At 45.8% G+C, this 13615-nt stretch overlaps 1 protein-coding gene across 5 annotated transcripts in view; it reads left to right on the top strand.

The window, feature by feature from the left end:
- The window catches only part of zeb2b (zinc finger E-box binding homeobox 2b), a 98430-nt gene that overhangs the window by 62532 nt on the left and 22283 nt on the right, over positions 1-13615 (top strand). For 3 of the 5 annotated variants that reach the window (XM_049570149.1, XM_049570151.1, XM_049570148.1), the window contains exon 3: positions 7515-7769. In XM_049570149.1, the coding sequence (XP_049426106.1) occupies positions 7515-7769 (255 nt within the window). The remainder of the gene's footprint in view (positions 1-7514; positions 7770-13615) is intronic. The other 2 variants (XM_049570150.1, XM_049570152.1) reach the window with 1 other exon arrangement.

Genomic DNA, 13615 nt, shown 5'->3' with positions numbered 1-13615 from the left:
CAAATTATGATATAGAATTAAAACAATTATGCTAGGTTGCAGATATGTATATTTAGGACAATAATACAGTTGAAATTTGTTCGTGAACTTTTCAAAATTCAAGATGTGCTGAAATAATCACAGTTAAAGTGACCGAAAACTTCAGCAGCAGCTAAAATGTGTTATATTTTCAACATTTGTGGTAACATTTCCAGCGTCTCATTTGAGAAATTGTCTGGCATGACTTGAGTTTGAGTTCACTCCAAAATTGCAGAGGTTTGTCCAGTTTGAAGGAAAACCACTAGGATACATTGGTGTGAGCGTCGAAAAGTTCACCAGTTTGAGCAAACAGATACTTGAGTTACCTGAAAATTATGATATAGAATTTTGAAAATTATGCTAGGTTGCGGACATATCTATATTTAGGAAAATAATACAATTGGAATTTGTTCGTGAACTTTTCAAAATTAAAGATGTGCTGAAAAGTCACAGTTAAAGTGACTGAAAACTTCAGCAGCAGCTAAAATGTGTTATATTTTCAACATTTTTGGTAAAATTGGTGTGAGCGTTGAAGTGATTTAATCTTTAAAAGTTCACCAGTTTCGGCAAACTGATTCTTTAGATAACTGCAAAATTATAATATGGAATTGTAAAAATTCGGGCTGCAGATGTTCGTAAATTTATGAGCAAACTTTTCAAAATAAATGATGAGCTGAAATATCATAACTAAGGTGATCAAAAACTTCCGCAGCAACTAAAATGTGTTTTATTTCCAACATTGTTGCTCACAGTCGCAGCATCTCATCTGGAATTTTGTGTTTGACGTATTCCTCCTGGTATTAATATATGCATGTTTATGGCATTCACCGTTCAGCTGCAAACACACATGTAAACACGTGCCCGTCCCTTTATTATGGCGAGACAGATTCATCACATCTGCTTTATTAGCTGTGTTTTCTCCTCCATATTAACGTGCAGGTGCTCTTGTCGCCGCTGCTTCTCCTTCTTTACAATTTACATTCATACGTCGGCGCACACACAAAGCCCCGCAAATTTCAAATAGTTTAAAGTGCTCGCTGCATTCATTCAGCTGGGAGCATAAAAAGGGCCTTTATAGTGGAGGGGAAATTAGCGATGGTCTCTCTTATGTGTGTGAGAAGCACCGCTTTGCCTGCGACGACTCCAAAACTGGAAGCAGTTCACCCAGCAAACGTTTTCTCTTTTTTTTTTTTTTTTTCTCCCCTCAGTGTGTGTGTGTGTGTGTGTGTGTATTTGGTTAGTTACAGTAATTACGGCCCAATAACTGACAGCCAAAACCAGGCAGGAGAAAGTAGAAGGGGGCTGTTTTTCCTCAGCCGCGCGCAGCCTTGCTGCCGAACATCTGCTGAGAGATTTGCATATTAATTAACCCATATTAACTCTAATTATTCTGGGAAATTATCAAATAAATTAAATTTTCTAATTTTAACCGTTTTTTTCCCCCCTCTTCCCGTTGCTTGACGTGTGTCAGGGCAACATCAGGAGGCGAGGGGATGCTCACCTGAGCTGGAATAAAAAAATATATGCTCTCTAACCCCCCCTCCTCGACCCCTCCACGCACACACACACACACACACACACACATCCTCCCCCCTTCCTCCCCTTCCCTACCAACATTTCCCTCCTCTGTTCTTCTTCTCTGAATTCTCCCTCCCACTCTCCTGGCCTGGGAGTCCTGAGGGCAGCCAGGGGAAGCTTTTGTGTGTCTTTTTTATTCTTCTTCTTTGGCTTGTGTGACGAGGAGGAGGGGGAGGAGGATGGGGATGGGTTGCGGGGTGGGGTGGGGGGGTGGGGGGGTGGGGGTTTACTTCGAACATTTGTTGGAGGCAGGAACATGTGTGAACTGGGGGAGGAGGACGAGGAGGAGGAGGAGGAGGAGGGGGGGCACAGATGGTGAATCCATGCAGGACCCGGCAAAGGTGGGACCTCTGAGCTGTTGAGCAAACCTTGAAGCTTTCTCTGCCTCCCTCTCCCTCCCCAGCCTGTTGCTCCGGCCTCCTCGGCAAATAAATGGGACTTTAATTGAATTAGAGTCAGTGCTGCTGCGAGGGTCTCCTCGCGGACAAAACCCAACGGCGATTTGACGGATGTGTGGCAAAACCTATCTGATATTAGGGGTTTGTTTCTGAGCGATATAAATCACGTAGGTGTGTTGGAGGTGATTTGTTAAGGTTTCAAATGGGAGTTTTAGTATCATATGATTGTTTTTTGGGCTCCAGTTCTCTCGTTTGCCTCAGAAATGTTAAATAAGTGGCTGTTTACTTCGTCGACGCAGCTCCACAGGCTATAAATTTGCAGGTTTTGTACTTCTGACTTAAGAAAAATTCCTGGGAAACGCTGATTACTTACTTTATTGGGCTTTAAAACAGTCAAGTTTTGATTTACCTCCGACAACGTGCTTGTTGGTTTTGGTTTCTCGGCTTATTTATGTGAATTATGTGGCTCCTCGTCACGTTAATGCGTCCACAGAGACTTATTTAACCATTACACTCCCCATTATTTGCTCTTAATTTTTTAAGAAGTTGTTAAAAAAAAAAAAAAAGGTCTCGTCCTCGACGTCTCGTATCGGTCACACTCATTTCACTTTCCAGAGACACCCCTCCCCCCTGTCTTTGGACATGCACACTCACACACTGCCCAGACAGACACACACACACACACTCCCAGGTTGCGTTTACACTTCACTGAGTTTTCACCATTCATCGTCTCTCCCAAGTCGCCCCCTCGCGCCTCCCCTCCCCTCCTCGCCCTCACCCCTCCACTCTCTCTCTGTCTCTTTTCAGGGCTTTTGTTTGCCCTCTGCCACCGTCCTTTCACCGACTTGGCCCTGATTTGCCCCTTGTGCTCGATCGCACCATTATACCGAGACAAGATAGCGCAAAATATCCAAACATGTCGGCTATTCTTTTGTCCGGCGAGACTTGGGTTTGAGTTCAGGCCTGGATGGCACTGGTGTGGAAGGACGTGGACGTGGACGGCATTTAATCTTTAAAGGTTCTTCAGTTTGGTCAGACAGATGCTTGGGGTGAACTGGAAGCCTTTAAAGTGAAGTAAGAAGCTTTAATTTTGGGAAAAAAGGGAAATGTATCTCAAAGATTTGTGCCATATTTTGAAGGCAAATAAGAAATGCTTCCAAGAAGCAACGACAAAATAAAAGACTCCTCGACAGCATGTAAAAGAAATTAGTTGTTGAGGTAAAGCTGCACCGAGAAACTAAGTGTCTTCCCGTAGGTGTGAGGTTTCCATCAGACAGGACTAAGACTTACCCGGGGAAGTGTTTAAACTGTTGCAGACAGGAACAATGGCAGACAAAAGGTCATCGCGAGAATCCACTACCGCTGGCCGTAGCCACAAGGCAGCGACCTCGCTTCCACCTTCCCACACACACACACACACACACACTGACTCGCAGAGCACTCCTTGCTTCCCCATCTCCCTCGCAGCCATCCAGGTGATCCGCTTGGCTCACATTCATGAGACAGGGAGCGAGCGTGAGCAGTTATCGTCCAATAGGGAGAATGTCCTGGCTCATTATCGGCGTAGGAGGCCGAGCGTGTCACCTGGAGCTAAGCCCCGACACTCGACGAAAAAAGTCAGCCGGGGTTAGCGTGAGAGCGCGAACGTGGGTGTTAGTCATTCTCCCTGCAGCGTTCACCTCCACCGCTGGCCTGCTGAACAGGAAGAGCTCTCTTTCTCTGCCTGGCTCCGAGACTCGCGCAGGAAAGGGCTGTTAGTGCAGCCTCCTCTGGGCACTGGACGGCTACTCTGGGATCGTTAAATAAATGTGATTATACCTGTTAGCGTTGTCAAATGGTTTTCCTGGGCAGAGTGCAGGTGCAGCACCTCTGAACTCTGAGATTCTGAAGTTGCAAATTGGAGGAAGGTTACCCAAGTTGCCCACCTGTACCTCGCTCTGAAACTTTTGAAAGCCGGCTTTGCAACTCACAGCTAATCTGATTTTATTTCACGCCACACACTCGGCTTGAAAGGAAATTCCACGCATACATGCAAAGATTCCTGACAAACAGATGCACAGGGTCAGCATCAAAGCCACAAGTTGGTGGCCGCACGCTCCTCCGAGTGACTTTGCCCGTCTTTGAATGCGGCATGTGGTCAGACAACTGTTGTCCAACGCTTGCACAGAGTAAGTTATCTGTGGGGGTTTTTTTCTCGTCGAGTCGATTATGACTCCGACATTAAAGGCGTTTTTGATCACTGGAGCCATTTGTTCGCTGTCAAACCTGACGCTTTGTAAATACAATCATTTTAGATTTGGAGTTTGTTTCCCGGCACTAAATTAATTCCACTGGCTTCTCAGTATCTGCAGAATACAACTGTCACCGCTGAAGTATTGCTTGTGCCTTTGTTTTTTTTCCCCTTCTTCTTTATTTATCTTCATCAAAGAAATGATGAGATTTTAATAAGACTTTCTCCCCTTGCTCTCGGGGTCTCTCTCAGGCTGTCACCGCTGATGCTCCTCGCCATCCTAATCAATATACAATATTCCTCTCCTCTCTGTACTGTTTTTCGTGAGTGACAGAATAATGCCAGGCCTGTGAAAGGGTTATGTCAGATAGTCTCAAACCCGATATTAAACAAGAATTGCGCTCTTACATGTGTCATTTTAATTATCTGCAAAACCCAAGTCAAAGAGGCTCCTTTTATTTACCTTAGAAGTAAAAAAGCGAGGGGGAGGGGGGAGCAAACAGGTAGCAAGAGTTTGTGAGGCGTGATTGCTTTTGTTGAGGATGACACTTAAGGTAAGAAAAGGAGAGGAGAGGAGAGGCATTTGAGGAGTAAACATTATCTTTTCTTTGTCTTTCTCCTCTGCTCAGCGACACAAAAGGCTGATTAAGAGCGAGGTTCGGGAGTTGGGGAGACGGGGGGGGCGAAATAACTGCCTGCGAAATATTAGTAGGTTAGAATTACTTTGTTGCGTGACACAATACCAATAGATGCTTCGTGCTCGGAGAGGGAGAGGCTCTTGTCAGCGGTGGCACCTAAACAATGGCGGCTTTCTTGACGTTAATACTACGCGTTTGACTTGACGAGCACCCCACTGTCATTTTGCCTTCTTGGAGGTATACGTTGAATGCGGAGGAGACAGCTGACGTTCGGATGAAGATTGCGTCGACTGTCAGAGACAGTTCAACGCCCCCGCGCTCGAATTTGTTCATAAACTTGAGAGGACGTCACGAGAGATAAGAAAAAACAGCAGGCGACAGAAAGTAGTGACAAAAATACAGCTGCACTTTGAAGATCTAAATTCTCAATCATGCCCCCTGGAAAAGTTCGTCGAGGGTCCACAATGCCGCATTCCCAATGTGGGGGTATTGAAGTCAGAACGGTGTGCGTTGCCGCGGTGGATGTGTTGCTAAACAAAAAGAAGCTCCCTCCCTCCTTTTATTGGCGAAGAATAGGCCCTTTAAAACCTGTCCAGCCTTAGATAATTTCATTCAGCCAGCCCCTGCTCCGCCGTCATTGAATCTGCATCCAGAGATCAGGTTCACAGCGACGGGTTGATAGCTTCCCAAGCCTCTTGGCCTTTTGTTCTACCAGCCCCGGCGCGGCTGCCCCCTCCTCTGGAAAGTTGGGGGACACAGAGCTGATGGGACGTTGCTGAGAAAAGTTGGAAACCTCAGGAGACGTAGGGAGGTGGATTCGGAAATGCTTCGGTCATTGCAAAATAAAGGTATAACTTCTCCAATGAAGGCACAATATCAATTGTTCCGAAGTAGACGTGGACCACCCAGGAATTCCTAACGTCTCTCTGCACTCCTGGGTCTCCAGCCTGCGTTGCCTTTTTTGTCATCTCCAAGGAGCATTACTGAGTCTGAACTTGCCTAAACCCTTGTGATCACACCTCTTGAAAAGGTTTTGTTTCTTCCGTCGATTGGTATTCGAGGCAGGTCACCGCACTCCCACCCTCCTCCTCCCCCCGCTCTCTTCCCTTCCCTTCCCTTCCCTTGCCTGCCTGCCTGCCTCCCCCCCTCAGCCTCCCCTCCCACGTTTGAAAGCCCTGTTTTCATTTTAATTTGCACCTGTTGTGCAGTTGTTCGCTGAAGGCAAGTGCAGACCAGTCAATCGTACGGAGACGTGTTAGGAGGAGATGTGGGGAGGCTTATCTTTTGATATGTATAACGTCTTCAGAAATGTCATGCATGAACTTCATCTGGTTGCTGATTCCGGGGGAGTTCAAGAGGCAGGGACACTCTCGGGCCTCAAAATACGGCGCATTAAAAACGCTGTGATTAAGCTTGTCGATTACTCGCAGGGTCACAAATACGGCATTTATTCCGGAATATTAAAACATGGCATCTCAAAGCTATCAGATATAAATCTGTTGATTTTCTCCAAAGACTTATGAGCTCACTGCAGCTTTTTTTTATTACCCAGAAACATAAATTCAGCTAAAGCACATTAAAAGGGCCTCCACCTCTTCACTATGGTGGCTCAAAGTCTGGGTCCTCCCATGATTGGCTCTCGCCGCAGAACATTCTTGCACAAGCTGCCAATGAGGTGTGTCCCCATGTGATGCCATGCTTCTGGCTCGCCTCGCGCTCCATCTGCACTCCCCCAATAAGTCTTCTGACGTCCTCCGCTGCCACGATTTACGCCGCGGCGAGCATGCGCCGAGAACCTGCCGATGCTGGTGACTAATTTGCACGCGAGCCACCTTTGATTGAGTTCACAGCCCTTATTTACAGGCCGGCTATTTTAAGAAAAGCAGGCATATGTCTGGGACCTGAGAGTTGTGGAAGCAGGCGGGCCCTGCTGATGCTGCTCTGGAGTGTGTGTGTGTGTGTGTGAGGGTGTGTGTGTGTATGTCAGCCTACCTTGAGCGTGCGCCCTGAGGCCTTGTCGCATCCGTATATTTTCATGTTAGGAAACATTTATATTTATGTTCACGGTTCAGTGGCAATGCAAATGTGAAGACATCCGAGGGCCTTGTGATGAATAATCTAAATTACTATAGGTTAAGCCTTTTGTATGCACAGCAGCGACATTTGTGATATTGTACGTGCTATGTGGAGCATTTCAAACGTGACGGCAATGCTCCGGCGCAGAGCCGTCCTGAAAGGTGCAGCTCGTTGGCATCCGAGGCATGCGAGCAGGACTGAAAATTAGTGGCTATTTTGGCTCGCATCTCCTCGACAGCTGTCTGCCCACCGCTGCGGTGCAGTCACAGATTCCAGTCGCGGATGCTGTAATTGGGGTGTAACCCACAAAAAAAAAAAAAGAAACGAAGAAGAAGCGCCTACGCCTTGGACCGAGCAGTGATGTGGGGTGACCTTTTTAATTTGGGAATAAACCTCAATTTCCAAAGCAAGTCAAAATCCCAGATTCCTCTGTCATTTGTGTTTAGAGTTTAATCACCCAGAGTAGTAAACGCCCACATTCCTCAATCAATCACATCACGAGCTTCCAGTAATGACCAGCACGTTCTGCGACTAACACTCTCCTGTACTGACCTTCCTTTGTGTCTCCCTGTGTCGCAGCTCTGAACTACGAGAATGTGGTGGAGACGGGCTCAGAGACGGAGGAGGAGGACAAGCTGCCGGTGTCCGAGGAAGACCCGCTGATCAACGGCACGGGCAGCCCCGCCAGCCTCACCAACCCGGAGGCCTCGCCACGCGCCGAGAGCCACGGCCTGCTGACCAAGGAGGAGGAGGACGACGAGATGCGGGACAGCGGCGTGGAGCACATCTGGCCTGATAACGACATGCTGAGTGCCTCGGTCGACGGTACTGGTGAGTGTCTCGAATGGAGTTGATTTCTTGTGTTGTTGACCCAGTGACACTCTTATCCGGTTAGATTACTCCGCCGCGTGACAACATATGGAGAGATTTGCTATCTGGGAAACGCGGCCTGCTATCTTGGAAAGCAGAAAGCGCAAATTTAAGAGGTGAAGGATGACGTTAAGGTATCGTGAGATGATAGAAAATAATATTCTGAGTGATAACGCGTCCAATGTTCCTCGCAGATCCGTGCCAAAAAACCCGTCTTGCTATTGTTCCGTCTCCCCCACCAGATGTGCGGGGTTCAGGTGAGCTGTCAATCACAAAAGCTACCACTAAGCTGACTTTCCGATACTTTATAGCGAATGTGTGCACATCCTGCCACTCGCGGTGTCGTCTTATGCCGTAAACCCCACCCATCTGGTGCCCGAGTAGACTTAAACAAACCCCGCGGAGCGCTCGGCAAACACTACTTGAGCCAGGTCTGACGGTGAAGCCCCAGCGATGCTCCCTCAGCAGACAGACATGATAAACAGTTTCTCTGTGAGCGACAGAGACCATTTGGTTCACGCTTAGAGAAAAGTCCCGCTCTGAGCCAAACAACAAAAAATATTTACAGTAATGTATAACCTCGCGGGGAGGAAAAAAAGCCTGTGAGCTGCAGAAAATGAAAAGCACCAGGAGTTGAGAATGTGGTCGATGTGATTCAATGTTTCAGATTCGGCAGGGGATGCGAGACATGATGCGAGGCTACTTTTACTCCAACTGTATCAGTGTTTACGCTATTTCAGTAATCTTGAGCAGCGGCTCCCTGACAAGCTGCTTAAAGGGTGACTTCAGTTTTTTCAATGTGGACCCTATTTTTTCCAAGGTTTTGTGTCTAAGTGACCTATGTGAATGACAATTTCTAAATGTGGTCCAGTGTTGACTGAGAGGGCTGCAGCCAATTGTCGCAAAACAGGCTGCATTGTAACCAGTTGGGGCAATTGTGCACTGTCAATTTACATCTACTAAAAGTGTCAACAACATTACAGAAGGGTTCCCTACATAGTTGGAGCTATTTGTGAAAGAGTAAGATCCATTTTTTAAACCAGAAACATCCCCAGAATCACTGTTGCCAAACCCACCAGACTCCATTTAAAAAAACGATAATTTAATCCCCAGAAAACACACTTAATTCAGTGTGGACAGAAACAAAATAAAACTCACAAAAGCCATCTTGGTTTAATTTCCCACTGTTCCAACATTCACCAGCTCTAATTTGGTTGGAATAAACTCTCAAATCAGCCACGCAGATGTGAAAACATGCTGCCTCTATGCACGCTTAAATTGCTGTTTTTTTAAATGGAGTCTGGTGGGTGTGGTGAAAGTGATTTTGCTGGATTTTCTGGTGAAACAAAAAGGTTGAATTCTTTGGTAACATTGTCAGACACTTACAATAACAATCTGAGCCTGTCAGTTGCAAAAAAAAAAAAAAAAACAACCCCACCTTCACAGTGCACGATTGCCCCTGAGTGATTACATTGTCACCTGCTCGCCACTGCCAGCTGCAGCCCTGTAGCTCAATACTGGACCAATTTTCAGCCAAATTGTCATTCCCATTATTCACTCAGACACAAAAAAAGGCAAATGGAGTTCAGGTTGAAAAATACCACAGCTCCCCTTTAATCCCCGGCAGGTGATACCTCCCCAAACTTGACTGACTGATCGTCTTTTGTCGAGCAACTCAGATTGCAGGGGCCCCGGTCACGGATGCTTGAAAGATAAATACTTTTAATTAGGGGGCAGGGTATAATCATTAAAGGAAGCCAGACTGCTGCAAAAAGTCATTAACAATCTTAAATGAAATTTTTATTTTTATGATAGCCATTTACATGTATAATAAGAGTCAATGATTCTTGGAAGCATGTGACAGGAACAGAGTATGGCGAGAAGTCATGTAAGACAGCCAATTTAAATGAGCTGGGCTTCGCTATTCATTTCTGCTAATGAACTAGCTGTGCACGGTGCCGAAAAACGGAGGAACATTCAGCAGTCTTAAATTTTAATATGGGGAAAATTGCACATTTATTAGGGATGAAAAAAAACTTAGTGGGTATCAACATTTGCGTCTCCTAAATAACTGTGCACACTGGCTGCTGGAGGAGGAGGGGGGCGAAAGAAAGGACACTTTGGTAAATAAATCAAGATAAAGGATAAACAAGCTGTCGTTGCATACGGTAATTGTTTATTTGATAAAGACCCGCGGTGCCATAATGTCTGTAATTCAACTATGTTGCAATTCCCAGATAATATGCTTCTTGTGTGATAAAGTGTCTGACATATTTCGGAGAGCAAGTCAAGTTCATTAGAGCGTTTGGGAGTCTCTTTCCCAATCTTGCGGGTGCTGTGTTTCCCAGCCTGCTTCTTTTTTTTTTTCCTCGGTGCCTAAGTGTCTACAGTGATACCTCAGCACATAACTTAGGTCTGAGATAAGTTAGCACCCCCCCCTCCTTCTTCCTCCTCGGACTGATTTGGTCGTCACTCCCCTATCAAGAGTTTTTACACAGGTCTTGGAAGTGCGAGTGAACGCGCACATTCTCTAGGAGTTTGGGAATTGCAGTAAAAAAGCCACAAAAGTTTGGACAAATGTCGCCCGAAAACACAAACAGGCACTCCGAGGAGTCGTTTAATGCGCTGGGATGCTTTAAAAGTGTCTTCAGAAGTGGAGTAACGCGACCCAGATGACTTTCTGAGACATTGCATGTAAGAGAGAAAGCGAAGAGGAAAAAAAAAAGAAAAGTTTATCGCCGAGGCTCTTCTGATTCCAGGGCACAATCAGAGTCTTGTGTCTGGCGTTGTCCTTGACATTCCTTCATCCCACAGCGAGGCTGGACGCGATGTGCTGGAAAGCATGACATCATTATCACTGACAGACATTTTCAAATAAATCACCTGCGTTCTCCTTTTGCCCTTTTTAAACTCCTCTCCGCGGCGTCAGGATTCAGTGCAGTGTAGAAACACTTTCGCTCGATATAAGTTCCAATTTATGACGTTTTTTTTTTTTGCCAAGTGTGTCCTTCTGTTTTTGATACAACAGCGGTTCTTGTTTTCTTTGCACATTCAAGTTCTGGAGTTATTAATTTGTCATTTAAACACCTAGTGCATCCAGGAGTTTCCCACCTTCTCCAGTAAGTGTTTCAGATGCTTTCCCGTCCTGCCAAGAATAAAAAACACACTGTATTCTTTGGCTGCACATTTGAAGGGATGGACACCGAATATGTGCTATTGACAACTTTAAAAATATCAGACATGGCATCGAAAATTAACCAGATCTTGTGTCTGAGACGGGATAAACGAGGCCGAGCGCGCAAAGGCGGAACTTTAAAGGCCGTAAAAATAGGAATGTTTTCAAAATAAACAGCATCAGAGCTGCTATGAAAATAGGTGGAATTACGGTCTGGCCGAGGTATTCCGGACTCCTCCTGAGTCCAGAGGCGACTCGCAGACCTCAACATCGCTCTTCAAGGAGGTGTGTACCTTACTGCCTCGCGTCCTCTGTGATTTAACACTGACAAAACACGCTTTTCCAGCATTTCGCGGACAGTTTCATCCAGAGTGCTTTTCCACGAGCAGAAATAGGCGCATACTTGTGGCGTGGACGACTCCAAAAGAAATCAAATCCCTCTTCTTTTCCCCTTTTTGCTTGTGACGTTTTTTATATGTTGTGAAAAGCAGCAGCATTCCTGCTATAGACGGCACCCAAGTCACTACAATGACACTTTGTCCCATTTGAATGCAGCCCAGGACTGGCGTGCATGTGTGCCAGAGGCCGTAGCAGTGAGGTGTACATGGTATTAGCCTACCTCCTACTGGAAGCAGCCGTGCCTCCCTTCAGACCACAGATAACAAAAGTTTTCCAAGGTAAATAGGGGAGAGTGGAGGGCCAGTAAATCCCACTGGTCATCCCCTTGCGTCAGACCAAAAGTATGCAGCCAAATTTGATTACCCAAAGCAAACACGGTGCCTACGAGGACGCAGAAATGTGAGGGAGGTTTGCATCCATGCTGATATCTGATACTTGTGGGTATATTTTAATCTGTGGTGCAGAGGTTTTTTTTATCTGTTTTGTTTTGTCATAGCTTAATTTATGTTGTTTAAAACCCATTCATTTTCTCATACTGCAACTGTGGTTTGGATGCTGCTTGGCAGACGTGCAATCAAATGCACAGGAAAAAAAACAGCAGAAGAAGAAGAAGAAGAAGAAGGGGGAGAGAAAATCCTAGCGAGGGGAAAGTTAAACTGGAACATACCCCTGCAGAAGAGTCTGTCATTATTCTGTTTGACATCGACAGGGGTATTTATCATTTCACCGCAGAGGCCAGATCTTTAATTTCGAGAAAACCCGGAATCGCGAGCCTTCGAAAGCATTCCACAACTATTAAAGCCATTGTTTTCGACTAAAAATAAAAAGGTGTTTTGCTTCTGGCTTTTGTGTAGCAGGATAACATTATTATAAACAATACACCCACCACCTTTCCTGTAATATCGCAGCCAGGTTTCTGTAATGTAGGCGCTCATCCTGGTTTAATCGCTCAGGGAGAGTCAGATGCATCAGATCCTGCTGTGGTCTGGGGTAAAAAAAAAAAAAAAAGTAAACCTTCACAATGCAACACTTGTAACGTCCTTGCAGGAGTAGCAGAGCAAGACCAGATGCGTGTAAGGCACACAATGCAGGTTTTTTGTTTTAACACAAAGCCCCCATGTTCTGGGAAGCACCTTGATTTAATTTCTACCGACGAGGCAGGAAGGAGGGACCAGGGACTTCTTAAGCTGATTGTCCAGTCGGTGTCCTCCCGTCGACCGCCGAGAGAGAGGGATGGATTTGTCAGAGGAGGGTTTGTTTACGAGCCTGTCAATGCACCGTTTATTTACAGCCGCCTCACCTGTGCCAGGACAATATCTGCCCGTCTGCACAGACTGGGTGCCATTATCCTGATTGGCAGTAAGAACCTGTGCTGTTTAAACGGATGCTCCTGGAGGGTGCGTTCGTCAAACATCGTTCGCCAGGGAGGCTGGAATAACCTGATTGGGTGGAACCAAAATGGTTTTAAGAGATCAAAAACGTAAAACATACCCAGTATTGATCGGCTGATTTTAACCCCCTGAGACTTTTAGCTTTTGTTTTGTAAGCGTCTGTAGTTTCTCCAAGCTATTCGGGATCAGCCTTTGAACAGCGAGACAAAAAAATGACGTCCTTAGATGGGGACTTATTTTTTATAGTCACTAGTGTGCAATAAAGTGTAAAACAATTTATGTCATTGCCTGAAATTGCAAACAGTGCAACATTTGTTCAGTGTTTTGTAACTCTATGCGTTAGAGGTCACTCCGCACTCCAAGCTAGGAATGCTGTTTTTGTCTGTAGGGACAATTCGTCAATCGTAATCAGCCTGTGTGAGTGTCCCAATGTCCTCAAACGAGGACTTTGCTTGTTGCTGTTGCTAAAATTGGTCATATTTGCATTAAATATCAAACTACAAACTTAATTAAGCATGAATAAGCAAGTTCCAACCATAAAAGCTGATCAGGTTTCAGACCTTGCCCACTTTTGTGTCGGGATTGGCGGCAAACTGATTCGGCAGAGATGGCAGCCATGTTGTTTTCACCTGGGTTGGTGTGTTGTGCTTTTGCTACCAATTGATGGCACGTAAAAAAGTCCAAGAACGAGGACAACCAGCCTGTTTTCATTCAGAAGTCGTCGAATACTGCGGCTCTGTCAGAGATTTCGGCATCAGACACCTGCCGCCGAAAGCAACCTTTCGCGAAGGTATGATATGCGGTATAACACTGCTGGAAAGTCAGTTTTAAGAGGGCGGGAG

This window comes from Epinephelus fuscoguttatus, linkage group LG24 (genome assembly GCF_011397635.1).
Source record: "Epinephelus fuscoguttatus linkage group LG24, E.fuscoguttatus.final_Chr_v1".
In the NCBI taxonomy this organism is placed as follows: domain Eukaryota; kingdom Metazoa; phylum Chordata; class Actinopteri; order Perciformes; family Serranidae; genus Epinephelus; species Epinephelus fuscoguttatus.
Note: the sequence above shows the minus strand (reverse complement) of the source record. Positions and strands in the feature narration are given on the sequence as shown.